The following is a 27,580-nucleotide window of genomic DNA, read 5'->3' as shown; positions in this document are numbered from 1 at the left end:
GTGGTCTGAGAGGACTCTTACAGCCCAGCTGCAGCTAGCTCCTTCTGCCGCCCCTTCCTGGCTCCGCTTCCAGTCCCTCTGCCTCCAGTGCATCTCAGCCTTTGGCTGGTGCTCATGCTGAGCTGAGGCCTCTGAGAGGTGGCCAGTGACAGAGAGGAAACCGAGGCAGAGGCTTCCAAGGGCAGCCCATGCCTTGCTCATGCCTCGCGGACTTCCCTGGAAGTCAGATTTCTTATCAGTGATGAGCATGGTCCCAGTAAGCTCTGTCAGCATTGAGTCCTCCTTCCCCTGCCCCTGCAGCATGTCCCCTGGGAACCAGTGACTGCGGGGACCCCTCCTGCCAGGCCACTCACTTGAGGAAGCTCCAGGCGGGGCCTCCCTCCTCTCTATTCCCTTGCCAGGAAAGGGGAGGGGCACTGTCTGGCCCTGGAGGGACCTCTGGGCCCTAGGGATGACCCCAGAGTAGGCATTGAGCAGCAGGGCTCCAGGGCACGTGGAGGAGGTGGGCTCATAGCTGGAGGGAGGGGAGGGGCGGGTGTGGCCCTGCCCTTGCTCAGCAGGTGCATGTATGGGGCTCAGGCTGGATGCACCCCCACCTCCCCTTGTCCCTACACTGCCAGACCTCTCGTCTTGGTGGTCATGGACACACGTGCAGACTGCCTCCAGAAAGGTGGGAGTCCTTGGCAAGAGGTGGCACAACCGGGCTCAGACCTCAGGTTTAAGTGAATCCGAGCAAGTCAACGAACAGTTCTCTGCCTCCGTTTCTTCATCTGTAAGATGAGTGTGAGGATCTCAGTCCAGCTCTGAGTGACAAACAAGTCCAACTGTAGCTCTGGTTCCACAGCTGAGGTGACAGCTGTACCAGTCCTGTGTCCCCAGCCTGACAGAGGGGCAGTATCGCTCTGGGGAAGTCAGGCACAACGCACTCTCCCAGGATGATCCTGGGTTGGAGCGGATGGCAGGGGTGATCAAGCCAGTTCCTTTGCCCATGGACTGAGATGGAGGACTACAGGGCACGGAAGCTTCCAGAGCTGAGCAATCATGACATGAGGCCTACGCCTTGGTGAGTCAGGCCTCCCAGGAGCTTTCTTCTCTTCTAAACCCATTGTCTATCGGGTTTCGGCAAGACCCTCACCTGGCCGTGGCCCTCACCATCCTTTCAGACTCAAGGGCGAGACCAGCCCTGCAATAGCAGAAGCCAAGCATGGTGGGGAGGGTGTCTTCCATCAGCGTTTCTTCTTTTCTTCTCTGTGACACCTACGGCCCGACAGAACTTGGGCTACTTTTGAATCTCCCTTCAGCGCTGGACGGCCCTGCAACCTCCCAGCTGCCTGTCTCTTGGGCGGGACACCTTTTGGGCCTGTTGGAAGGGGTCTTGCTGGGAGAACAGTGCCCAGGGTGGCAGGAGGCCACCGACTGGGAGCTGGGGCCCCCGGTGACTAGGCTGGGTCACCACAGAGGGGGAAAGGCTCCAGGTTGTGGTGGCCTCATGCTCTGAGGGCTGTGTCACTTTCTGTTTCCCTGAATGCCCAGGTTGGGGGAGGGGGTGCCATCCTCTTGTGTCCTAGCAGCCCAGACTGTCTGCAGGGGGCTCCCAGTTTGTGTCCCAGCTTCAGGACAGCTATGATGGGAGGAGGAATTTGTGGGACTGCTGAGAGAAAGAAGTATGAGATCAGACCTTAAAAAATCTCTTTTACCTGGAAGGAGGTAAAGCAGAGAGGGAATGAGTGTGTCCTAAGGTGTGTGTCCTAAGAATGGAGGGGTAATTCCTCCTCTCAGATACATACACCCTACCCCTCCCTTAATCCCTTATCCTTAGCTTCCTTGAGAAGGCCTGGGGCAGATTAGGGGCCAGGCTGGGACTCTAGCTGTGGGATGCACACCAGGGAGGGTCAGGCCTCTCCAGCAGAGTGAGCACGATCTTGTGCAGGGGTAGGGCAGGCTGGGGAGCCCGACCTCCGGCTGCTCCAGCTTCTCTCCCTGGGAGCCAGTCCTCCCCTCTCCTCAAGCCGCATCCCACAGGACTGACACGGAGCTGGTGATCCGGCCCCCTCCACCCCCACTGCATTCAGCAGAGAGTTTGAGCTCATGGGGGGAGTGGGACAGACCTGCTTCCCGACAGCCTGGGCCAACGGCTACTCTGCTTCCCAAGTGGCAAAGGTTCATCTTCTTACTATTGCTATTATTTACAGTATTTATTGTGCCGATAGAGTCAGATATGAATCGTGGTTTCATCCTTTCCAGCACATCTATTATCTTATTTTTACCCTGGTGATAGGGCAGCTCTTTTTAGCCCTGTTTTACGGTCAAAGAAACTGAGGCACAGGAAGATTTGCCTAAGGTCACATAAGTGGTTAATAACAGAGTGACTGCTGAAGGACCTGGGTGTGTGTCAGCTATGCCTGTGCCACGGGCCAGATGCAATCTCCCTGAACCCCAGCATTTTCTTCTCTTGTAGGAATAGACCCAGGCATATAAATCCCTCCCTCCCTCCTTCATTTGGGAATCCTTCCTATGGGCCTGGTGGGGGCTTTGTGAACGGGACAGGCTGTCCTGGCCTCCTGGAACAGACCACCCGGCCAGGCAGATGCACACAGAACAAGGCCATCAGATGGGACAACATGCCGCAGAGGACAAATCCAGAGAGCAGTGGACGCCTCAGGCCACAGGGTCTCTCTGCTCAGCCCCAAGCATTAAGGCCCACAGCTGTTCCCACGTTGGAGTTCACAGCCCCAGCCATCCAGCTCCCTGGAGCCCTGCACACCGGCCTACATAGCTGTGCCCGCCAGGGTTGGGGGTGCTCTCAGCTCATCCCTGGTTCAAGCCACTCAAACATCCTGGGTATCAGGCACGTGTAGTGGCTGATGTTTGGGGCAAAATCTCTGACCTGGCAGTTGTTCTTGATCCCTCTCTCCCTTCCATGGACCTATAGGCCAGAACATAAATGCATTTCCAAAATGTATCCTCCCCCTTGGCCCCATACACGAAGTTCTGGGCTTCTCACCCACCTGCCAGGGCTGTGGGCTAGAACTGGGTAGGTGTCCTCTCAGGTCTGTCCAATTGCCCAGCCAATCCAAGCACCACTCTCTGGGCTTCTGGATGCTCCAAGACCCAAGCCTGTCTCTCCTGCAGCCCAGCCTGACAGGGCACCTGAGGGTGAAGGGGCCTGTGGCCCAGGTGATGGGCTGCTGTCATCTCTCCCAGTGGTGGTGAAACCAGATCCCTCTGAGAAGCAGCTAGGCTGGGAGAGCATCTTCTCTTCCAAGCCTGGGGCCTTCTTGGAGCAGGTGGCCTTGATGGGGCCAGAGGGGGCTGCTGCTGGTGGTGGTAGGTGGAACACTGAGGCAGGAGATGGGCCCACGGATCCCCAGAAGAAGGAATAAGGCTTTTTTTGTGTGGGAAGGTGTGGGATTCTGGTTTGTATGTGTTTAGACTCTGACCAGTGTGGACCCTGGGCCTGAGGGCTGGATACTTAGGGCCTTGCCTGACTCTACCTGCCATGCCCTTGGTCTTGGGGAGCGCTCAGGGCCTCAGTTTTCTCACTGGGGGTGAGTTGTGGGCAGCCAGAGCTGTTCCTGGGCTGCTGAGTGAAGGAGAAGGCGGGTGCTCCTGGCACTCAGGGGACTCAAGCCAGCAGAGGGGTAGAGAGAGGGTGACTTTTTGGCTGGGGCCATGACAGCAGGACATTTTAAGCTCACTCTCCCTTCCAGAAAAGAGCCCTGTAAACCAGAGCTTGGGGCAGCACAGACGGGGGTCAGGGCGTCCTCCCTCGGTGGGTAGTTTGTGGGGCACGAGCAGCCTTGGCCTCAGCAGCTATGTGGCCTTGGGCAAGTCCCTTCCTCTCCCTGGGCCTCAGTTTCATTGTTTATGAACAAGGATTTGGACTAGAAGGTTTGGGGATGTTTTCCTGCTCTTAGTGTCTATGACTTAGGCATCTCAAGGCATCAAAAGGGGCGAAGGAGCACAGATCCCTTTTGGTCATAAGGCTGCAGACCTCTGCAAGCATCTTCCCAGCAGTGGCCTCCAGCCAGACTGCCTGCAATAGGGAGAGCCAGCTGCAAGCACAGTTCTATTAGAAGGTTCTCAGAGAGTTCCCTGCCCCTAATATTGCCTCCTGCAGCTGCCTGAGTGCATGGCTGCTCGTCTCTCCCCCTTAAGTTCGACTTGTCTCTACAAGGGTCCTGTTGTGTAGACACATAACCTGGGAAGAGTCTGATGGTCACTCTCAAGAGAAGATAAGGAAAGGAGGAGCTCAGAGGCAATGGTGTTAGGGCAGTTTTCACACCATGGCGTCAGGGGCATGGTCCAAAGTATTACCTAGGGGAGCGCAGGGCCCCCTGAGTGCAAGTCAGAGGGAGAGGTGGTGGCCAGCTGCCCCAGCTCAGCTTTGCTGGGGCCAGGCCCTGCAGGACAACCTGTGTTGGGAGGGAGAGCCTCCTGCAGGTTCAGGCTGGACCCTCTGGCAGCCCACGGAGGAGGTCAGCCTTTGCTGTCCCTCCTCCCTCTTGGTTCTTGGCTTCTGCAGCAGGCAGCTGTTGGCAATCTCATCAAATAGAGCACAAGGCTCGGGAGGCCAGAGCTGTGCGTTTGTTCCACACTGAGGTGCTCAGAGTCCCGCAGAGAAAACCCCGCTCCCCAGGCTGCAGCCGCACCCCCAGGAAATAGGTGGTCACCTTTGGCAATCAACCCAGATGAGCTAGACAGCGTGTCTCATTAAAGGGTCATCCCCAAGACTCGGAAATACTCAAACTGTACATTTTGACAATATAAATTTATTTTTGAAATTGTAAAAGCAATCACATTATGGAGAGTTTCAATTAGAAAGCTGCCACTTTCTCATGCTTCGTGTCTCTGTTTTAGATGTCGTTCTTTCAGGAAGGGCTTCCCTAAGCATCCTATTGAAATTAAGTCTTCTGCGGCCTTATTTTTTTTTAAACACACACTTATCTGGTCTTATTATTTACCAGGCACTGTTCTAAGAGGTTTGCAAGTATTAACTCATTCAATCTTCACGAGAGCCCTGTAAGGTACTCTTACCAGCTCTATTTTACAGTTACAGGGGACCCAAGGCACAGAGAGGTCAGGGAAACTGCCCAGGGTTGCACAGCTGGTGAGTGGCAGAGCTGGGATTTGAACCCAGGCAATCTGGCCTTTGAACCAGTGGCCTCAGCATCGTGTTCTGTCCCCATCATAGCTTTAAATGCACTTCGTCCATCATCTCGCCCCCATTTCAGGTACTGAGCTCCTGACTTTGCATCCACTTTGCTTAGTACAGTCAAGTAAATGAACAAATGAATGAGGAAGGGGAAATTGCTATCATCCAATCACCATAGCACAATAATTATGGTAATTTTGACAGATTGTAGATCTCCAGACCTTGGGTAGGAGTTGCTCCTGCCAGTCTGGTCCACTTCTTTGTGAAGGCAGAACAGCCAGCTGTGCCCACACACTTGGGGCGAGAGTTCCGCCAGATGCCTCGTGGCAGCGCCTGGCTCCTGGCTGGCCTCTGCCCGGCTCTGTCTTGACCTTGCCCTGGCTCACTCTGTGGCTGTCTCTCTGAGCCTCCTTATCGCTGTCTGCGGTCTCATCGGCTCCTCTTTGTTCCCGTCTGTGCCTTCAGACCCTCTCCAAAGCCCCTGGCATTTGAGGATACGAAATAGAAATTTTATTTTGTAATCACTAGTAGGCAGTGTAAAACAAACATTAGCATAGGTGGCAAAAAATGGAGGCAGGTGATTCTTTGGGATCCTAAAAAGCAGGATAAAGTTATCTGTTACATTGTGGATTCAGAAGCTGCTGTAATCTCGGGTTCTGTCTGATCCCCGAGGTGGCTGCCCCTTGCAGTGGTGATGCCAAAGGGTGCTTTGGGGTTTAGGTCTGCCCCAGATTTCCATTAGTCCCAAATAAATGTACAATATAGCCAAAATAGTGTATTTGGTATGAAAACAGAACTACAAAATGAACCCCTACACCTACAGCCCTATACACACTTCCACCTGCTGCCCATGAGCCGCCCCCGCCATGCCTGAACTCTGGAACCTCCAGAGCTCAGGGAGGGATCCATTTGCTCTGCTCTGCTTGTCACCTTCCCCTGAGCCTTTGTAACAAGTGGGGCTGGAAGGCTCAGTTCTCCCATTCATTCATTCATTCATTCATTGCTGCTCCTGGCACATGTTGACAGTTTTCTAACACACGTTGGGTGATAATACAAAGCAGTAGAGGGGACCCATGAGGCAGGGTTCCTGTCTCAGAAATTTTAGAGATGAGCTGAGGAAACAACCTGTATGGATGAGAAGTTAAATGGAAGTTCAGGGGTTAATCTACACTACGTTGGCAGCGACATCTATCAGAGGTGGCTGTGATGTGTCAGAGGCACACAGGACAAATATCAAGAACTGAATCTATAGGCAGGAGGGATCCTGTGGGTTGGGCGGGTGAAGTCAGGCTTTGTGGAAGATGGGGCTCCCCCCTGGAGCTGGAGGGTGAGTAGGAGATGGACAGTCAGTGAGTGGGGGAAGGCGTTCCAGGCAGAGGACTGGCGTGGGGTTGGGCTAGCAGAACCAGAAACACAGCCTGGGACTCTGATGAATGGGCCAGGCAGCATCCCTGACTAATGCATCCAAGGCAGGTGTCGAGCATGATGCTGAATGTCGGGCTTCCCACAAATTTAAGTACCTGGAAACACAAATTTGGTACCCAGCATACCAACCAGTGTGGGAGAAAATCTCACATGGAGCCATTCTAAGACACTTTCAATAAGAGGACACTACGGACTGAGGTGGTTCACGAGTGATGAGATGTGGGCGACCATCTTGGGCCTCTATCCTGGGGTACTCCCTGGCCACAGTGGGATGGAGGCTGGAGATCCAGCATATTCTGGTGCCAAGGTCCCCTTGGGAGGTGACTCCAGGCCACACCTGCACTGGGCCAGCTGCAGGGTCTTTCCAGTCTCTGGTCCTGTGCTAAAGTGACTCAGCCTTAGTTTCATAGAGGACAAGGGTGGTAGGATAGGCTGGCCTGGGCATATGCCCTCTTTAGTAGCTTCCTGCATCAGTCTCTCCCATAGCCTCTTGGTCCTGACATACCCCTGACCACCTTGGTAGTCTAGAGATGAGTGGAGTCTACTTTAAACAGCAGCCTAATGCTGGGGCTTCTCTGTCCTCTGTCCCACCAGAAACCAGTCGGTTCCAAGAACAGTTTTCCAGCCCAACCTGAACACTGCCAGTTTGAGAACAGCATAGCACCAGGCATATGGTGAGCACTCTAAATATTTGCTGATGGAATTCCCATTCTCCACATCCCGGACTGCTGACTGCCTCCTGGATCCTTGCCCAGGCGGCTTCACCCTCTTCCCCACCCTCTGAGCCTCCACGGAGGCACAGCTGCACCCTCTCCTCACTTCCTCATGCTGAGGAGGCATCTCTGCTGGTGTTCTCATCATGAGTGTCCATCCACCATGCATCTTTCACAACCCTCTCCCTGCCCCAGGCCTCGGGGACCCAGCCTTCTGGGACTCCCAGCTTGCTGGCTGGCCACCATGGTGGCTGCTGGGGAGAGCTGTCATTAAAGGGTGGAAAGTCGATGTGAGGACCTAACTGTGGGAGGACTTGGAAAGAGGAACAGCAGTTTTCTATCTAGACCAGGCCCACTGGAAAGAGAAAGCGGTCTGAAATATAATTTAATGTGTCTATCTCTATAGACATATGTGTGTGCATCTAAGCTTATGAGGCATCTCTGCGTAAATGTAGGGATGGAGGTTCATTTATTGGCTGAATGGAATTTTCCCTACCGTCCTGTCTGCTTTTGTCCACGTCAGCACATCTTAGATTGTGAGGTCCTGGAGGTTGGGAATTGGCTCTGGGAAGGGCGATCCCTGAGCACCAGAGGCTGTCACGTGGAGGCAGGACAACCTCTTAGGATTGTTGAGGGCGTTGCAACATCATTTGAGAAGTGGAACTAGGTGACACTGAGGTCCTTTTAATTCCAGTGAATCTCATTCCAGACCACTTTGCATAGTAACCCAGACAAAATTAAGTGGTCGTTGATGCTTTTTGGAGGTGAGATGTTTGTGGGGCCATATAGCACCATTGCTCATCAGGATGGCCTCTGGTCAGAGGGATCTGGGTTTGAAGCCCTGCTGTATAACTTAATAATTGTGTGCTCCTGGGCATATCTCCCCACTTTTCTGTGCCTCAGTTTCCCCATCTGTAAAATGAGGATAACAATAGTACCTAGAGGGTTGTAGTGAGAATAAAGGAGATAGCACACAGGAAGCTCTTCATGTGCGACACGTGGTAAGTGCTCCATCAGGGTTGGTGGTTTGTGTCAAGGTTGACATTGTGGTTCTTGTTGGAAGACCCAGTCTGAAACTCTCGGGTCCTTAGATGACCTGTCTGGCTCTACGGGGTCTGTCTCAACCAGCTCCCAGCCTTGCTCCTGACCTAAAATTACCCTGATGGAGGGTAGAGCTCCCACCCTCCAAGCTCCATCCCACAGTCCATTCGGCTGGACAGCAGGGCAACTCTGGCCAGACCCCATTCTCACTCTAATGGCTTCGGCCTCAGCCAGGGTCCACCCAGATGGAAGGGACAGACCATCCAGTCCCAAATTCTGGGGCGTCATTGCTTCCTGGCCCAGCCAATGATGCTCTCCTTTATTCCCTAAATCAACTGGAGTTGGAGATATGTTCAACGTGCTGCCAATCCAGGGAGGGTGGATTCTGGCCGGCAGTGGCTCGGCAGCCCGCCTTCAGGTTGTGCAAATGAAACTTGTGCAACAAAGCAGCCATTTCTGCCCCTCCTTCCTTTATCCAGGCTTCCTTCCTGGAGAACAGGCCCAGGCTCACTCCTCAGTTGTGTTTCCGGTGTGAGTCCCTTACGAGGTGGCTTGCCTAGGCTGTCCTCCCCAGCCGTTACAGCCCATGTCTGGTCTCATCTCCACACAGCAAGGGTTTGTGGGATTCTCCTTAATCCACCGCAACTGCTCAACCTGGGGCCTGGACAGGAAGCCTCAAAATTGAAGTCTGAGAACTTGGAAGGGATGGTCAGATCCAAACCCATCATTTCAAAGATGAGAAAACAGAAGACGAGAGAGAGGAAGAAAGTTCCACTGTTCGAGTAGCCTGGTTGAGAAGGACATGCTCCCCCCACCACTTCTGGAAAAAAGTCCATTATAGAGTGGTCTCAATTGTTCATCAATTTTGCCTGTTTATATGAGACTTTTCTTCTTCTTTTCTTTTCTTGCTGGGAAAGATTCACCCTGAGCTAACATCTGTTGCCAATCTTCTTCTCTTTTTTTTCTCCCCAAAGCCCCAGTACATAGTTGTATATCCTAGCTGTAAGTCCTTCTAGTTCTTCTATGTGAGCTGCCACCATAGCATGGCTACTGACAGGTGAGGGGCGTAGTTCCACTCCTGGGAACTGAACCCGGGCCGCCTAAGTGGAGTGTGCCAAACTTTAACCCTTAGGCCATCAGGGCTGGCTCGAGACCTTTCTTTCTTGAGAGGGCTGAGAATCCCCATGCAGTGCTCTCTCTGGAAAAGACATTTTGCTTAGCAGATATCACCTTTATTAGGAGGGGAAAACGTGGCAACCCCGAGTTGTGGCACCTCTGCTCTTGGACTTGGGAAGAAGGGAATCCTGAGAAGCCTCATCTCTGGGGAGGGGTCCTCAGGGGGGGAGAAGCGTAAGTGGGGATGAAGGGAGGGGGGCCTTGGGCTCCCAGGAGAGGAAGGGTGGGCCCTTTGGCTGCCTTTGAGAGGCCTCTTGCCCTTCCCTGGCCTCATAAACCTGGAGCCTGTGAGAGCCTGAAACATATAAAACCTGGGATGCTGACTCAGTGAGTTAGAGGCCCATTTGCAAGATATTTCTAGGGTGGTTTAGCTGTGGTCAGCTTGATGGAAGTAAGAACAGCCCTCATTTCTGTCCTGTGCCTCCTAAATCTCTCCTTCCCATGACCCCAAACCAGCTTGAGCACTTACTGTTGGTCAAATGTGTCACGATCGTCTTATTATGGTCCTCATGGTAAGCACCAGGAATTCAAAGATGAAGCCAGCCTGTAGCCCTTTGGAAAGTCAAGCCTGTGGCTTGCAGGTAAGTGGGTATTTGGAGGGCCTCATCCGAAGATAAGCCCATGGGTGCCCCTAATTTGGACAGGGAACCCCCAAACTAGGACCATCTTCCTACCTGATGCATGACCTATTTTCTAGCTACCAGCAGCTAGCATGACCTGTTCTGGACATCTGGCGTTACCTGCCTGCTTAGTCACCTTCCCTCTGGCTTCAAACAGCTGTAGGGCCCCACCCTCTCTCCACCTCCTAACCACCTGGGATCCTTCCCTCCCCTTTTCCTTCCTGAAAGGATGTGGAGGTACCAGATCCACAAGCTCTGATGTCTTTAAAAGGATCAGCCTGGGAAGTAAGGCTCATTTGAGAGCTGTGGCATTCACCTTGACTCTAGTGAAAGTCCAACAGCCAGTCTCCTTTTGGCCTCCAACTGGGCACCATGAGGGCCTGCGTCCCCCTGATAGTGGCCCTGCTCTGCAGCCTGGCCTGGGCTGGTAAGTTGCTATCTGGTGGGGATGAAAGGGTCCTGCATAAAGAAGCAGAGAGTCGGGGAACTGGGTAGAGGGTGGGGGTTGTGGGACAAGGGAAGGTCAGCTCTGTCCTAAAGGCATGGAGCACCTTAGACCTGTCCTCATCTGAGGTGCAAGGGTTGCCTCTGGAGGGGAGTGGACTGTGTGAGGGGAGTTGCAGGCTGATGGTCTGATGTCATGGAAGTCCCTTCTTGACATGTTGGAAGACTAGCTGCAAACCTCCCCTAGTCTAATCTGACTCTTGATCTCACACAGGTTTTGTTTTCTGGGGCCGCTGTATGGTGTAAAGCTGGGGCTGTGGCCTGCTGGGTTTGTGTGGCCTGGGTGCCCTTGGTCACTCCTTCTCCTGCCTGGGGATGGAGCTTGTTTGGGATGGGACCTTTCTGTAGGTAAAACCTTAGAGGATGGGCATGCTCAGGGGAAAAGCGGAAGAGCCCCTGACTGGGCCACGTGCTCTCTGGGGCTGAACGAATAGTCAGAGCAATTGGTCTTTGTCCCGGTGTTAGAGGAACTAAAGTACAGAGGAGGGTCCTGGCCCACAGTTATTAGTGGTGCAGAGGATGACACCGGCAGAAGAACTGGAACACTTTCCTGTTTAGTCGCTGTGCACAGTGCTGACGCTGATGTGTTAATTGGTGGTGAATGGGTGAGTGGGAACGAGTGCCAAGGGAGAGGGCTGGGCTGAGGGGTGTGGGGAGAATCCTCCTCTACTCAGAGGAGAAGGAATCGGAGCTTGATACTCATCCCTCCCAACCCAGGTTGTCTCTCATAGGACTGGTGTAAAGATTAATAAGATAATGTATAAGAAGCACCCTACATGGAGTGAGATCTCAATGAACCGGGGCTTTGATTATGATTATGATTGTAAATATTCCTGGGAGAAACCTACTCTTGGAGTCATTTCCAGTCAGGTTGTGGATAAAGTGACCCCTAATGGGATTCCTAAATGGAAAAAACTTTGGAGGGGAAAGCTGTTCCCAGGCCCCCCAACACTGGATGGGATTGTGCACCTGTATGCTGGCAGCCACTGCGGCGCCACTGGAATCAACTCTGTCTGGGCCCTGGGTGGTGGAGAGACAGTGGCACAGAGGGAGGGAGGGCATGTGTGAGAATGTCTAGCTTAGCGTGCAGGAGTAGCTGCTGGGTAATGACAACCTAGCCTCTGGAGGGGAGGGCAACTTGAGACATTCGGTCCCTGGAGGGACATCCCTGAGGGCAGAGGCAACAGTGCCTTCAGAAGTGCAGGTGGAATCCTGCCCCTGGGGCTGGTGATGGATGGAGGAGTGAGGGTCCAGTGGATGATGCCTCCTTCTTTCCTAAGGTGGGAGGAAAGAGGCTTTGCTCTTGTCCATCCTATTCCAACATCTCAGAACTTAGAAGCAAGACTATGAATCATATGGAGGAGTCATTGGCAACCTCAGGTCCTTGATTGTTTCAAGTGAACTGAGGCAAGAGGCTGGTCCTGGAAATGAATCTTCTTGGTTGACTAAGTCTCCATGGAAACAGCATCTGCGTCCCCCAGAGAGGCACAGCTGTAGGATGCTCCAACTATCAGAGGGGCTGAGTGCTGGCCTAATAGGGACATTGAGGCTTGGGACGAGGCTGTCTTGGTGGGCAGTATGGATAGGAAGTGGGCGTTCTGGTATATTCAAGTCTTGGAAGGTGCAGAGAAATTTAGCATTTCATGGGCGAAGGGAGGCCCTAAGCTCTTCATGGGGAATGGAGGGAGAATCTTAGTCTGAAAGAGGAAAGACCATATGAAGAAAGGCAGCAAGAGAGAGAGAAATGAGGCAGAGGGACAAGGGGCAGATGGTTGCTGGAGCAGTGATTCAGGCACATGGCTGGTGCGAGGGGCAGACATAGAGTGTGTGAATTGGAGGTGCAGGGTTGGGGCACTGGAGTGAAGAGTCAGGGTGACTAGTTGTCTGAGGGTCCCCAGAACAGCACAGCCAGGTGCCTGCAAGGAAAAGTCCCTCCCACTCCTCCCTTCCACCCTCAAATCCCAAGGTCGTCTTGAAGCAGACCAAGTTTACATGGAAGCGTGAAGAACCCCTGGCCCAGGGTTCTTCCTGGGGACAAAGTTGTTGAACAGAGATGAAAAGTCCACTCAGTGAGGGCCAGTGGGGGGGTGTTCTCCTGAGCTCCACAAGCTGACTATTCACTTGTAGCCCTTCTCAACTGGTGCCAGCTGCTGGAATGGGTTGAATTCTTTCCTTGGACTCTGCTGATCTGGCCCATTAAAAACGTTGCCCTGATTTGTCTGAATTCTCTCCCTTTGGATTCTGGGTGTACTGCCAGGCTGGCTGAGCAGGCAGCTGATGGCGCATTCCTCCTGGGCGGAGAATTTCTCCTGAAGATCTTTGCATTCGGGTTCCAAGGAAGCATCATTTAAGATTCAAGAGAAGTTCCCCTGGCCCGGAAGGGACAAATGGCCTTGAGTCTAGTCTTTTTTGGGGACAATCCACTGGATCAGAGGCCTGCCTTCCTGGCCACATTGGAGCCCTGTACACAGCGTGAGGTTGCCTCAGGACCTGGGTTAACCTTGACCTGACACCTCTTTGATGTAAAGAACACAGACCCACAGTGATGATGTCAGCTAGGAAACCAGCATAAATGTGCTGACACCCCAGCCCCAAGGATGGCCCAGCTGAAACCCAGGGAGGGAGTCAGCTAGATTAAGTATGTCGACAGCGAGGACTGCTCGAGGCAGTCTGAACACCTGTCACCTTGAAGACAGGCATGGAATATTGCCACTGCTCATTTACCTAATAAACACTTCCATAGAGCTACTATGTGTCATGCACTGTACAAAGTGCTTTTAAAATATCAACTCATTTAATTATTGTAAATATTCCAGGAGATAAGCTTCACTATCATACTTTTACAGATCAGGAAACTGAGGCACAGAAGGTCAAGTAACTTGCCCAAGATCACATAGCAAGAAAGCAGCAGAACCAGAATTCCAGCCCCAAGCAGTCTGGCGCCAGAGTCAAGTTCTGGATGTCTCTGCTGTGTCACCCTCATTCGCGTTGTATAAACCCTAATCCCAGAATCCACACCAATAATAAACCCATATCCCTAATATTCACCTCCACCCCACTCCAGGCTAAAGTGAGATACTATACCTGTGTGGCATCCCAGTCAGAACCGAATCCCTAATCAAATCCAAGGCACAAACCATCATTTCTCCTCTCCTAATCCTGACACATGCCTCGATACTAGTTTGCTGCTAAACCAACCCCCCATTCCTTAGCCAGACATCAATATGAAATTGTTACTTTATCAGTACTGTAACTCAAGCCCGAATCCTAACTGTAGCTCTTAATCTAAGCCTAAGTAACCCCAACCCCAGCCCAAATTAGGTGTCAGTTTCCTCATTCATACACACTCTGCTGCTAATGGTAACTCTGACTCTGATCTTGACATTCTCCGTAACCCACAGCCTGACCCCTAAACCCAGCACTCGCTCCATCCAAACCTCAGGAACCGCAAATGGAAACAAAGGCTCTGTTATCACCCTTCAAGCCCAGAGTGGAAGGAAAGGGCCCCAAAGCAGCCGTCATGCTGGCTTTCCCCTCCACTGTCTTGCCTGTGGTGGCCGTGGGGGGCTTGTTTTTCTAGGAGTGGTGGTGGGTTTGTACAGTTTCTTTCAAAAATTTTTTTTGTCTTAAAATTCCCCCTGTGGCCAAAAGCTTGCTTCTGCAAGCCCTTTGGCTGGAGTGAGGGATGTGGTCTGTGGTTATGGAACAGACGCTGTTCCAAAGCCCAGTTCTCACTCACACCCGCCTCATTCCCCACCCTGAGCATAAATGAACCTAAATGCATTCCAAAGACGACAAAGAAACAGAAAGATGTGACATAGGGGAAACAGGGTCCCGAGGAGACCAGATGATGGAGAAGGAAGAACAAAGAAGCAGAAGACATGAAAGGGATGGGATGAGAGGCAGGCCGTGGGTCCAGGGGGAGAGGGCAGGTGGGATCACTGAGCAGCAATGACTCACCTTCATCTGTGTGACAGGTGAATGGTGGCCTATGGGCCATGTCCAGCCCACAGACCTCTTTCTTTGTTCTGCCTGAATTTTCTAAAAGCTGGAAAATTTCACATAAAAATTAAGGCTTCTCTTGAAAAACTGGAGGCTCTGGCAACACCGAGCCTGCATCCCAACATGGCAGCAAATGGCTGGAGCTGAGGAGTGGCTGCCAATTTCAGGCAGGGCATGGCTCCCAAGTTTGTCACAGTCCCCATCTCTTCCTTCTGCCTCCCTAATTCTTTACTTGTTTGTGTTACAGGTCAATCCCCGGTGGGCATGTGAGTTTGTGATCCTCGTCTGTATTACGAGCTCTGCACTAGTTGGTGGGTGGTGGGGATGAGGCTTATGTTACTCACTGGAGGCCGTGCATGTATTTCTCCTTCGCAGATAGCAATGACCTTCCCTGCCAGGAGGGGCCCCCGCCCCTGTCTGTGAACCCTCCCGCAGGGGGTACCTTGATGAAAATATGATCCCCCTCGAGCTGACTTTGTGACCTTTACTGCCCATAGGAAAAATGGAGTCGTGTGTATCTCGCTGTAATGAGAAATTCACCCGGGGTGCTGCCTGCCAGTGTGACCGCCAGTGTGCCCGGCACGGGGACTGCTGTGAGGACTATGAGGACCTGTGTACCGGTGAGGCTGCTTGTGGGTGAAGGGCCTGGGAGACACGGCAGGCCGGGCCATGTCCGCTGCAGCTGCCCGAGGGGCCCCTGGCTCAGTCGTCCAGCTGTCCAGAGCAGGGTTCAAGACAAGGATGCTGAGGGGCAGAGCAGGGCTCAGGGATGTGGCTGCCAATTGTCCCAGGTTTTCTAGGATGTCCCCAACTTAAAATACAGTAGATGTCATTTACCTGGATTACCTGATGTATCAGGATTAATAATATCTTGAAAGTTTAATTCCAAAAAAGCAAAATGATATTTTAGCATGTATTACGTTACCAATTGTTATTTAATACTTTAAATTACAAAAGTATAAAAGTGGCCGTGAACTTTCTCAACTTGCCTGCCACCAGGAAGTCTACATGGCATCACAGTGACAGTCACAATTCACACCACTCTTCCTATAGAGAGTGCACCGAGTGGCCACAACTTCTCTAACCTGTCATTCCCAGTCCAGCAATTAAAATGAGACACACGCTGCCCTCAAAAGCCAATTGTTGGGGCTGGCCCGGTGGCGCAGCGGTTAAGTTTGCACGTTCTGCTTCTCGGTGGCCCGGGGTTTGCCGGTTCGGATCCCGGGTGCAGACATGGCACTGCTTGGCTAAGCCATGCTGTGGTAGGTATCCTACATAGAAAGCAGAGGAAGATGGGCACCAATGTTAGCTCAGGGCCAGTCTTCCTCAGCTAAAAGAGGAGGATTGGCAGCAGCTACCTCAGGGCTAATCTTCCTCAAAAAAAAAAAAAAAAAAGCCGATTGTTCCTCTGCTACTCCAATGGCAGTTTTAAATGAATCATTTTAAAAAAAAATAATTTTTAATGATCTCCTTGTTTGGATGTTTCCAATGTTTTAAACTCCCAGATGAATGATCTTCTGCTTTGTGACACACAGCCTTGCCGGGTTCACTGTCAAACCATGTGCCCCAACTCCTAGTTTGGAAAACATGGTCATTGATGCCATGGTAGATAATGGCCAGAAAGACCACTACATATGGCTGTACAGGTTGTGCACTGCACAAGGGCACCTGGCTGAGAGGACAAGTTGGACGAAAATCTAACCTGCACTCTTCTCGCTAAGCCATGTGCCTTGGTGCAGAGCTGTGTCTGCCAAGAGAAAGGAGTGCCTTTTCCTTATTTGCCCAAAGACGGTATCTGCTGGCCCAGCCATGTGCCCACAGAGCTGCTTCCACCCAGAAGGAAGCTTCCTTCATTTACACAAAACTACCATATGTTCCAGCAGAGGACCTGATGTTCAGGCCTGGGTGGGGAGACCCAGGCTCCGAGCTCAGTGACAGAAGCAGAGCCTAGCCTTTTCTGCTGCCCACGTGCCCCATTCAGCAGACACAGGAAGGCTTGTTCACCTTGGACCATCAGGTGGCATTTCAAGATAGAGACAATACCCAGCTTAGGAGCCATTTCGTCTGTAAGTCTCTGATTTCCAACTCAGAATCCTTTTCCCATACAAAGAAATATTATAAATGATGGTTAAGACTCCAGATCAGCTCACAAAAGTCTATTTAGCGTAAAATGTGGATGAATTAAGAACCCTGTGGATTGCCAGCACTTAGAACACAGCTTGGTACAAAGTAAGTTACCAGAAGATGTTTACTGATGGAATGAATAACCTGACTTGTGGTTCTGAGGGTAATAACACAGTACCGTCCAGCAGCCTCACTAATAGATTCTGAATCACTTTGTACTAATGTTTCTTTGGGGGGTGTTATTCCACTGTGTGATGAACGAAGAGCTCAGAAATGTGCCTCCGTCCTCCTCCTTCCCCACCGCCACCCCACCCTCCTCTGCCTGGAGCCCAGGCTGCAGTCACCCAGCTTGCAGGTCCAGGGAATGCGGCCTCAATAGGAATGTGCTTTTCTGAGCACGCCCTCGCAGACACAGTCTTTGTGACCGTTGCCAAGTGTTGCGAAGAAAGAAGGGAAGTTGGTATCTCAGGAAACAGTTCTGGTTCCTGGAGGCCCTGGGAGGGGTTCACCCTCGACCCTGACTGGACTTATTATAGGTAAAGGACGTCCCCAAGTGAGGGTCTTGTCATTTGGTCAGCCTATCCATCTATCAACTTTCATTAAAGAAAAGTCATAACCCAAATCAGAGTTTTCAGTCCAGAGGGGACCAACTCCTGCCTCCTCTCCCCATCTCAGGTGAGCAGACAGTAGCAGAGAGGTTAAGTGGTAAGAAGGGTTGTCACGGGGGGAAATCCTTATCACTTTTTATAGCCGTTTTCAATAACTGTCCCTTTCTGGCTCCCATTTCCAGTTTTTCTCCTCCCTCTCTTGGTACTTGTTCGTTGTACCCTAGCCTCAGTTTTGTATTTACTTCCCATGCACACGCTTGTCCCTGGGGAGCTGAGACTCAGAGATAAGTGGCAGGAACCCTCAGGATGCTTGGTGACTTTACTTCTCTGACCTACAGCTGAAGAGGACCCCAAAGAGCCAGAGCCATTCCTGGAGCTGGAGGGAGAGACGGAGGAGGCCCCAGCTGCCAGTGAGTCTGCCTCTGGGGGTGGGGTGGGAGTGGGGGAGCTTCAGGATAAGGGAGGAGGGATGTGAGAGGGTGACAAGGAGGGGGCAGCCATATCAGCAACACAGGCCCAGGCCGAAGCCAGATGGATCCCAAAGGACCCCTTGGAGGTGGTGAGAGGGGCTGGCTGGACTCTTGGGGCCTGTGGGGGAAGACAGCTGAGGGCCCCAGCAGCCTGGGGGCAGGCAGGAAAGAGATTCTGAGGCCTGTGGAGAGGCCAGAGAGGGAAGTGGAAGAGATTTTATCTTTAGAGTGGGAAGATTATAAAAACAACAGGCCAGAAAGTAGAGTTCGGCATCAGAAAGGACTTCCGGACTGTGAAGGAAGCCTGTTTGTTTAAGCTTGTTTGTTTTCCTGACCTGGAGAATTTAATGGGAAGAGTGAGGGGAACAAGGCCCAAGGGGGGACTGGCCTTGATGTGATGGAGCGACCTCTAGAGGTCTGCCCGGGACATGCCTCCCCCTGTTCTCTCAGACTTGTACTCCGCACCCGACTCCTGTCGGGGCCGCTGCCTCGAAGCCTTCGACAAGCACCACCAGTGCCATTGCAATGCCCGCTGCCGGGACTTTGGGAACTGCTGCGAGGATTTCGAGAGCCTGTGTGACCACGGTCAGTCTCCTGCCCCCTTTAGCATCGCCTCAGAGACAAAGGAACTCTCTAGAGCATGAGTTCTCCGAGTGGGGTCCCTGGACCAGCGGCATCACTCTAGGGCTTCACCCCAGACCTACTGAACCAGAAACTCTGAGGGTGGGACCCACCCATCTGTCTTAACAAGCCCTCCAAGTGCTTCTGAGGCATATCAAAGTTTGAGAACCTTCCTAGAGGAAAGGGACAGTGTGGACATTCTGTGGGCAAGGCCATGTGCTGATTTTAAGGATCCTTTAGGCCCTAGGCCCCTGCCCTCCAACCCCTAGGACGCCTAATTGCAGCCCCTCTCCCTCGAAGGTGCCCAGGAGGGGGTGCACATAGACAGCTGCCTCCCCCTGGCCTTCCCTCTGGCTCTGAGACCACCGCTCCCCCAATTCCTCCCAGAGGGCTTCTCCCACAGCAGTGACGCCATAACCAAGGAGGAGCTGCAGAGCATCTCTGAGAAGATCTACAGGGCGGACACCAACAAAGCCCGGAAGGAAGACATCATCATCAACAGCCAGAACTGCATCTCCCCATCGGAGACCAGAGACCAGGTGGACCACTGCCCAGAGCCGTGAGTTCCCTTCCCTCCCCCTCCCCAAAGTCTCTCCCGAAGTTTTGCTCCTTTTCACGCCTCAGCTCTTTTCTCAAGGCAGCAGGATCAAAGGGAGAGAAAAAAATAGGTCTCCAGAGACAAATAAAGCCATCTAGGGAACTGTGGGTATCCAGTGGGAGGGTTTCTGTGTGGGCCAGCCTGAGACTAGAACTAGCCTTCCAAGAGATGAAGTGGCAGAAAAGAGAGACCTCATGCATGGCCTTCAAGAGTATCTGAAGTCCCCCCTCTGCTCCTGAGCCCAGCCCTTGCCTGCCTGCCCCTGGCCCATCTGCCAGTTCCTGGAGGGGGTTCTGCTCCACGTTCAGGCCTCTCAGTGGGCCTCGCTCCACCTCCCCCAGGCTCTTCTCGTACGTCAACGAGGAGCTGTTCTCCAAGCCCACCTACACAGCCTTCATCAACCTCCTCAACAACTACCAGCGGGCGACGGGCCGTGGGGAGCACTTCAGTGCCCAGCAGCTGGCTGAGCAGGATGCCTTCCTCAGAGAGGTCACGAAGACGGCAGTCATGAAGGAGCTCTACAGCTTTCTCCGTGACCAGAGTGAGTGAGCCCTGCCAGGCCCCATGAGGTGGTGCTGAGGACTCAGGTCTGCTTGCTGAGAGCCAGGCACCTCTGGGTGCTCCATGGTGGGGACTATGTGGAGGCCAGTGCACATCTGGGAGGGGGCCAGAGAGGTGCCCAGAAGAGATCATGGGCCCAAGTGGGAGCTGAAGAATCCTGTCTGACTTGGAGATTACCCTACCTGTTGACTTGCTTTATCCCCCTACCCCACTGCTCTGGGTTCTCTGCAGGGCAAGCAGCCACCCTACTCCGCCCCAGGGTGCTTCAGCTGGTCCCAGAGTCAGCACCACTTTTCAGGCATGTCGAGTCCCTCAGTGTTCTCCCTCCTCCTGCACTAAATCCAGGAAGGAGCTCGGCCCACCCCACATTTTTTGCTGGGGAAACGGCAACAGAAAATCAACAAAGGTTCAGAGAGGGAAGTTCTACCGGGAAGGGTTCTGGTTGGAGGGGTTCCAGAGAGAGAGAGACATTCCAAGCAGACCAAAAAAGGTTTAGGCCACAGGACTTCTTGGCACGGGGCTGTGTTTGTTAGTGTCCTCCAGATTCCTCTCCTGACCTCCAGGCCGCTGGGCTCTGTTTCAGGAGCGCTCTGTCCAGGTCTTTCTCCCATGGTTGTGGGATCGCTAATGCTCAGAGCTGCTGCATTCCATCCTCTGGCCTCCCTTTAAGAGTTAGGAACATGCTGTTTTTAGGTAAAGCCAGTGGCACAAAAATAATCCGTGTGAAGAAGACCCAATCCTGCACCGCCCCCTGGTGTTCTCTTTGTAGTAAATAAATGAGAGAATCTTGGAGGTCCAGACGGAGGCCCCCAACATTTCAACTGAGAGGCCCAGACAGGCTAGGTGACTTGTCTGAGGCCACAGGGGAAGTTGTAAGCAGAGGCAGGACTGGAGCCTAGGGTTCTGATCCCAAGGCCAGGCTGTTCCATTTCTCACCCTGTCTTCACCTCTCTCCTGTCCAGATCCCACATATTCTTAAAGTTCTAGCTTGCATCCCGCCACGCTGATGAAGCTGCTCCTGCCCCAGCTCACAGCTGGCCTTTGGGTCTCTTCAGAGGTGAAGGGTTTGGGGTGTGGCCCAAAATAGCCTTGGGCCAGAGAGACTTGGTTTGAGTCCGGCTCTGCCACTTGCCAGTGTTTCTACCCTGGGCAAATTACCTGCCCTGTGCTGAGCCTCATCTGTGAAATGGGGTCTTGGAGGTTAATGCATGTAGCTCACCCAGTGGAAAGCCTGGCACCTAGTCAGTGGGAGCCATTCAGATTGTGCAACCATTTTCTGTTATTTTGTGTAAATTTAGTCTTATTTTCCAACTGTGTTTTAAGTCCTGGAAAGGAGGAAAGATGTCTGGTATCTCTTTTGTCTCCTCTGCACACAGTTCTGGGCAGTAAACAGTCGATGTTTGATGGCTCCCTAATTTAGATCCCCAGCCGGGAACTTTCCCTGGGGTCCAACTGCCTTTTTGACTTCTCTACTTGGCTGTCTCACTGGCGTCTGCTCAGAGCTCAGTGTAAAGAGAACTCATCATCGCTGCCTCCTTCTGCAGACCGTCCCTTCCTCAGTCTTCCTCGTCTCGAAAATGACACCACAATTCATCCAGCTGTTCAGGCCAAAAGCCCAGGAGTTATATTCAATTCTTCTCTTTACCTCACTGCTCCCCACCCCATCTTCTCCATCCATCAGTAATGTCTGTCACTTCCACCTTCAGAATCTATCTCTGATCTGCCCGCTTCTCGCCCCTCCCGGACAGTTGCCACTGCAGTCTCAGCCGCCACCACTTCTGACCTGGACAAAGTGTTAGTCTCAAAACTGGGCTCTCTGCTTCTGCTCATCTGCCCCATTGATCTTTCTACATACACAACCAGAGTGAGCCTTTAAAAAACAAAGCCCCTAGGACGTAATTCCCCTGCTTAAAACCCTTCAGCGGCTTCCCCACCACCAGGAAGCTATAGAGTGGCTAGGAGATCAGTTTCTGGAGCTAGATCGTACGGGCTCAAGTGCTGTCTCTACCTCTTATTAACTGGGTAGTCCTCGAGCAATGTAACCTTTGTCTGCCTCAGTTTCCTCATCTCTAAATTGGGGATAGTCAATACCAACTTGATAAGAAGATTCAATGTAAGGACTGAGGCACATAGAAGGTACTCAGTAAATCTAAAATATCTTTGTGATTTTTACTGTTTGCCTGAGACCCAGCCTTCTTGCCATGGCTTGCATGATCTCGCCCTGACTACCTCTCGGACCTCCTCTTCTTACACTGCCTCCTCCTGCTCATGATGCTCCAGCCACATTGATTTTCTTTGAACACCAAGTTCCAGTCGTCCTGGAGCACTTGCTGCTCCCTCTGTGTGGAAGAATCTTTCCCCAGATATTTGCATGGCCGACTCCCCATCCTTCAGGTCTCTGATTGGTGCTGCCTTCTCAGAGAGGCCCTTCTGAGCTTCCTTTCTGGAAGAGCCCACACCCCCATCCCCACCATTGTCGTCATGGATAATCTGCTTTATTTTCTTCTTAGCACTTGTCTGAAATCATGTTGTTTGTTTATTGTTTATTTGTTTATTATTTGTATCCACTAGAATGTAAACTATAAAGGCTTTGTCCCTGAGGTTCCCTGCTGAATCCTCAGCCTCTAGATCTGGGCCTGGCACAAAACAGGAGCCCCGCAGATAACTGCTAAATGAACAATTGGATATCTTTGTCGGTTGAACCTACGTGTCTCTGGCTGGAGCAGGTGGCCCTTCCTTGCTTCCCAGGATCTGGCCCTGCCTTCCCCTCTCCTAAGTCCTCTGTGTTCCTCTCCCCAGACCGCTACAGCTCGGAACAAGAGTTCGTCAATGATTTGAAGAACATGTGGTTTGGGCTCTATTCAAGAGGCAATGACAAGGGGGATTCAAGTGGCTTTGAACACGTCTTCTCAGGTGGGGTCACTCGACTTGGAAAGAAAGAGTTGGGGGGATAAAGAGAGACAGCATTCCTAAGGAGCAGGGCAGCCTCTGGCTTTGATGAAACAGCAGCCAACCCAGCTAGCAGGGAGAGACATGTCTACTCCCAGGCCAAGAGGGAGGGTCTGAGGAGTCTCTTGTGGAGGCTCTAAGGGAGAAAGAAGACCAGATACTGAGGCTTCCAAGGGGCACATGCAGGAAGGGAGACGTGTTGGGGGGCATGTTGTCTACCTCTGAGGGTCCTCGGCTTCTAGAGCTTGGTCAGCTGCTTCCTAAGAGGGCTGTGTTCTTTCTCCCCACTGCCCCACTCCATAAAGCTCCGCTTAAGTCTGGTTTGCTCCTGGGGAAATGGCTCAGAGGAGTATCTCAGATTGGAACCAGGGTCAGCTGGGAGGAGGAATTCTCCTAAGGGCTTTAGTTGAAAGGTGGGGGGGGGGGGCACTTCCTGAGGTGAGAGTTAGGGATGAGAGGTACTCTGGGAAGTTGGGGCAAGGAGCTGAGCTGGTGAACATTCTAGGAGTCAGAGACTGGAGAAGGGGGACAGCTTTGGCATGGGGAGGGGAAGGGAGTGGGATGGGAGGCCCAGGTCACCCACCTTGGGCTCTTTATTATAGGTGAAGTCAAAAAAGGCAAGGTCACTGGCTTCCATAACTGGATCCGCTTCTACATGCAGGAGAAGGAGGGCCTGGTTGACTATTACAGTCACATCTATGACGGTCCCGTGAGTACTGAGTGCTGACCCCATGGGCTGGAAAAGCCTCGTTAGTACCCAACTTCCTGCCCTCATTCAGTATTCCAAACAGTCAGGCTTGTCTCTCACACCGACCCTCAACGGCAGCCTAATGGGGATTGTGAATATAGCTTCCCTATCTGCTGGAGAGCAGGTTCAGCCATCCAGGACTCTGAGACTCCCTTCCAGACAGTGAAGGCTCCAGAACTGCAGGAGACAGGAGGCAGAGGGCACCATCTCTGGATGAGAGGCAGGGACGGCGGAGGATTCTCAGAGGGGAGAACCAGAGACGCGCAATTACCCACTGCCCAAATTTCCTTAGAATGCTGTGTCAGCTGGAAGTCTCAGCCTGGGTAGTTTGAGTTAAACTCCTTATATTTGATGAAAAAGAAACTTTGCTGCCCTGTGCCAGGCGATAATTTGGGGGCAGTAAACTGTCCTCTTCCACATGTGAGGGCCACAGGGAACAGTTATGCCCGGCTCCCCAGGCATTGGTCATGTGGTGATGCTGACTCTGGCCTCCTTAGGAGATGCGCACTGGCAGCTCCAGACAGTGTCCAAGCAGGGCTTAGACACCTTAGCAGGGCAGACTGTTTCCTCGGTCCATTAAAGAAGCCAGCCTCCCCAGAATGCTCACAAGACCCCTAATGGGCCCTCAACAAATCCATTTGGCACCCCTCGGTCTGACTCCCCTCCATGTCATTCACCACACCCCCTTTGCCACCCTTCTCTCGGCAGTGGGATTCTTACCCCGACGTGTTAGCCATGCAGTTCAATTGGGACGGCTACTATAAGGAAGTGGGCTCAGCGTTCATTGGCAGCAGCCCTGAGTTTGAGTTTGCGCTCTACTCCCTGTGCTTTATCGCCAGACCGGGCAAAGTGTAAGTACTGGGCCAGCCAGGCCTGGGGAGTAGGCCAGGGCTGTAGGCTGTCCTCATGCAGGATATTCAGGAGCCCTGGCTTAGAGGGCTCGGACAAAGTTTTTTTCACTTGGAAATGAAGCTGTTAGATTAGCTTGATGGGGGCCAAACTTCATCCTAGCAGCAGAACCACCTCCCTTCTTTCTCTCCAAGTGAAATCTTATGCAGGACCTTAACATATTGAACAGTTAGAAATGGAGTTGTCCTGGGGCTCCAAGCCTCTCGAATTGGCCCCCAAGGCTGCTTAGGGGAACCCTAGAGCCCCAGAGAGTACAGTTTGAAGCTACTGGGCCTCACATTCTCTAACAGTTGAGGACTCTGGGTCCTACTACTTCTGAAACCCTGCGTAGACATTTAATTTCTGGGGGTTTCAGCTCCAGAATCTGGGATTTTAGAATACTTCTCTGGGAAAAATGGGGAGAAGTGTTCTTTAAGGAGATAGAAAATAAGGCATAGATTTTGAAAGGGCTGCTTGCATGTGGGGAGCTGGAGGCGGTGGCTGAAGCAAGCTGTGGAGCCCTTCTGTATGGGTTTGGCTTGATCCTTCCAGCCTGGGAACAGAGGTGGAGTGAAGCAGCCCCTATAGTTTCATGATCTTTCCTCACAGGTGCCAGTTAAGCCTGGGTGGATATCCCTTGGCCATCCAGACCTATACCTGGGACAAGTCCACCTATGGAAATGGCAAGAAGTACATCGCCACAGCCTATGTGGTGTCTTCCACTCAATAAAGTTTGGAGCCAGAAAGGGGCATGAGGGCAGTGAGAGCTCATGCAGGACTGAGGTGCTATCTGCTCCAGGCTGGAGAGGCGACGGAGGAGACTGGGAGGGATTCCCAAATCCAGAAGCACCCATATGGGAAAGAGAGAAAAGATACAAATTAGAAAAATGCAGAGAAACAGGCAAATCTTTGCCCTCCAGCATTTTGGAAAGAGTTCAGAGAAGGTGGGAGCCCTCTATAGCTCTTTGCCCTGATGGGAAGTGGAACCATGAACAAGTCGTTGACCTCTCCAGGCCTCATGTTTCCTTTTAATGTAAAGGGAAGGGGTTTGCCCCCTTTCTTCTTTTGGGGGTTGGTAAGAGGGCAAACCTGATGATATTATTACTGTGAAGGTGTTTTCAATTGTTCTTAGGAAGAACGGCTGATAGAAATTCAAGATTACAATAATGGCTGTTATTGTACACAGCCCTGCAAACTGCAGTTCAGCCCTATGTTGGGGCCTCCAAAGAAATCAGGCCATGGGAATCAAGCAATGGGTATTTGGTCTTTTCTAGGGTTAGATCCTCTCAGAACAGGGTCTGGGAGAGCTCTGATGCTGATGGAGAGGGTAATGGATTAGCACAGTGAGTGGGCTGGAAGGGAGTGGACTTCTCCAGGCCTAAGAGTTTTTGTAGCCAGCTCAATAACTGCATCTAGAAGCTTCCTGCTTATAGATATTTAGTGCAGTTACAGAGCCATATTTGATCCCAAATAGTTTGTGAAAGAGTTCCCTTCCTAGGAGGAAGATTTTGCATCAGAAGAAGAAAGGAACCCAGAGCTTGGTGTCATGAACATAATTATTTTATGTCTTATCCAGCAGCCATAATTTGCATAAACTTTAGAACAGAAGACCAGGGAGTTGGGGGCTCCCTACTTCAACCTCAGTTATGCATTTCTTCCCTGACCCCATTAGGAACCAGATGCTGTCTCACAGAGCCAGGCTTGAACTATGGTTTAGAGGGTTTGAGTCTTCAATTAAAGTCATTTAAGAAAACTTGAAATGTGTCTCTTCTTTGTATATGGCACCCCTCAACTGTCTGTCTCCCTGCCTTTTCCCTGGAACAGAGCTGGGAGTGATGCTTCTGGCTTTAGTGTCTCGTCCGGATGGCTTGAATAATGTGGTATCTCGGTGAAGTCCCTGAGGACTCACTAAGTCTCTCTAGCCAAGAGGGAGAGGCTGGGGCTGGCCCGGTGGCACAGTGGTTATGTTCGCACCTTCTGCTTCGGCGGCCCAAGGTTCGCTGGTTTGGATCCCAGGTGCAGACATGGCACCGCTTGGCAAGCCATGCTGTGGTAGGCGTCCCACATATAAAGTAAAGGAAGATGGGCATGGATGTTAGCTCAGGGCCGCTCTTCCTCAGCAAAAAGAGGATTGGCAGCAGATGTTAGCTCAGGGCTAATCCTCCTTAAAAAAAAAAAGGGAGAGGAAATTCTTCCTGGTGGACTTGTAATATGAAGAGTGGAAGGAGTGTACTTCTGGCTTCTGGTTCCACATGTAAGGAGCTTGGAAGTCACTACTCCATCCCAACAACAAGTCAAAGACTGAGCAGACTGAAAAATCAACACCACTTCTTGGATCCGTAAGAGAGGGGAGGACACAGGCAACTACTGCCCTCAAGATCGAAGAGATAGGCAAATATAGATCGGAAATAAGAATATAGCTTGGAATAAGACTACAAAGACACGGCTTCCTGGAGCAGAGACTCTCAAGCAGGAAACACTGCAGAAACTAGTGCTGGGGTAGGAAAGCCTGAACCGTGATTGAGGAACTGCTGGACGCTCAATGCAGACTACTCCAGTAGGTGTTTTTATCTTCACCATTTTAATTTTACCTAGACGACTGAGGCTTACATTAAGCCACATTCTCAGCAAGTAGGCAGAATCAGGAATGCAAAATTCTACCTTTGCCTCAGGCTACAGTGAGTCTGGATTTCTATCAGTATCCACTCATTTATTCATTCATTATTCTCTCAAAGAATACTTCTTCAGGCCTGTGATAGAGGTTACTGGTTGCCCCTCAATATCTGCTCTCCTCCTGTTCTTCCTTAATCATTGAATCCCCAGTTTTCAGATGAGCACATGACTACCAAGAGTAAAAACTCTCAATTGAAACAGGTAATCATTGATGATTAGGTAGCTTGTAACTAAAGTTTTTTTCTTTTTGCAATTACTGATTATAGCTTTTAGTTGTTCACCTACCCATTGTTAACTGTGCTGTTCAGGCAATATGCTATCTGACTCCCACTACGTTCCCACAGGTAACATCTCCCTGGTGCCTGGGTCACCATGGTAATGGGTGTTTGAGCTGTTTTTCAGGAATTAGGACCCCTTGTCTAGTTCGGGCTGGTTGAGACTAACAACCCATCAACTGGGCCCATGAAGATGACTGATAACTGACCTTCAGATGTCAAGAGGCTAAAAAATTCCACTCTCAGATCATGCTAATGCCAACATTTTGTGAACATGTGTCCTACGAAGAGGCATGAAGTTTGATTATGCTTGCGCAGATTGTCAATTACCTCCCCTCCCCTCCAATCACCCACCTCCACATTTCAGACCACCTTGCCCCCATCCCATAAATATCCCTGAGGCCCCATTTTCGGGGAAGCAGATTTGAG

General features: G+C 51.8%; 1 protein-coding gene across 2 annotated transcripts; it reads left to right on the top strand.

Moving 5' to 3' along the window:
- Positions 1-301: 301 nt before the first annotated feature.
- On the top strand, positions 302-25,963 carry ENDOU (endonuclease, poly(U) specific). 2 transcript variants are annotated; one of them, XM_044755511.2, is made up of 11 exons: positions 302-1,063; positions 7,175-7,254; positions 15,134-15,256; positions 17,707-17,778; positions 18,289-18,423; positions 18,847-19,018; positions 19,399-19,598; positions 22,418-22,531; positions 23,170-23,276; positions 24,024-24,166; positions 24,813-25,963. In XM_044755511.2, exons 3-11 carry the CDS (start codon positions 15,139-15,141, stop codon positions 24,931-24,933), a joined length of 1,182 nt encoding a protein of 393 aa, XP_044611446.1. In that variant the 5' UTR covers positions 302-1,063; positions 7,175-7,254; positions 15,134-15,138; the 3' UTR covers positions 24,934-25,963. The 2 variants fall into 2 exon arrangements, with proteins under 2 accessions (XP_044611446.1, XP_014705557.1); XM_014850071.3 differs by lacking the exons at positions 302-1,063; positions 7,175-7,254 and adding an exon at positions 10,371-10,557.
- Positions 25,964-27,580: the final 1,617 nt, after the last annotated feature.

Source organism: Equus asinus, chromosome 22 (assembly GCF_041296235.1).
Source record: "Equus asinus isolate D_3611 breed Donkey chromosome 22, EquAss-T2T_v2, whole genome shotgun sequence".
NCBI lineage: Eukaryota > Metazoa > Chordata > Mammalia > Perissodactyla > Equidae > Equus > Equus asinus.
The sequence above is the reverse complement of the archived record's forward strand: the minus strand, read 5'-3'. Positions and strand labels throughout refer to the sequence as shown.

Coding starts and splice junctions, on each gene's coding strand:
- ENDOU (XM_014850071.3), top strand. CDS start 10,503: ATGAGGGCCTGCGTCCCCCTGATAGTGGCCCTGCTCTGCAGCCTGGCC. Junction 10,558..15,133: donor CTGCAGCCTGGCCTGGGCTG/GTAAGTTGCTAT, acceptor TACTGCCCATAG/GAAAAATGGAGTCGTGTGTA. Junction 19,599..22,417: donor CAGCTTTCTCCGTGACCAGA/GTGAGTGAGCCC, acceptor TCCTCTCCCCAG/ACCGCTACAGCTCGGAACAA.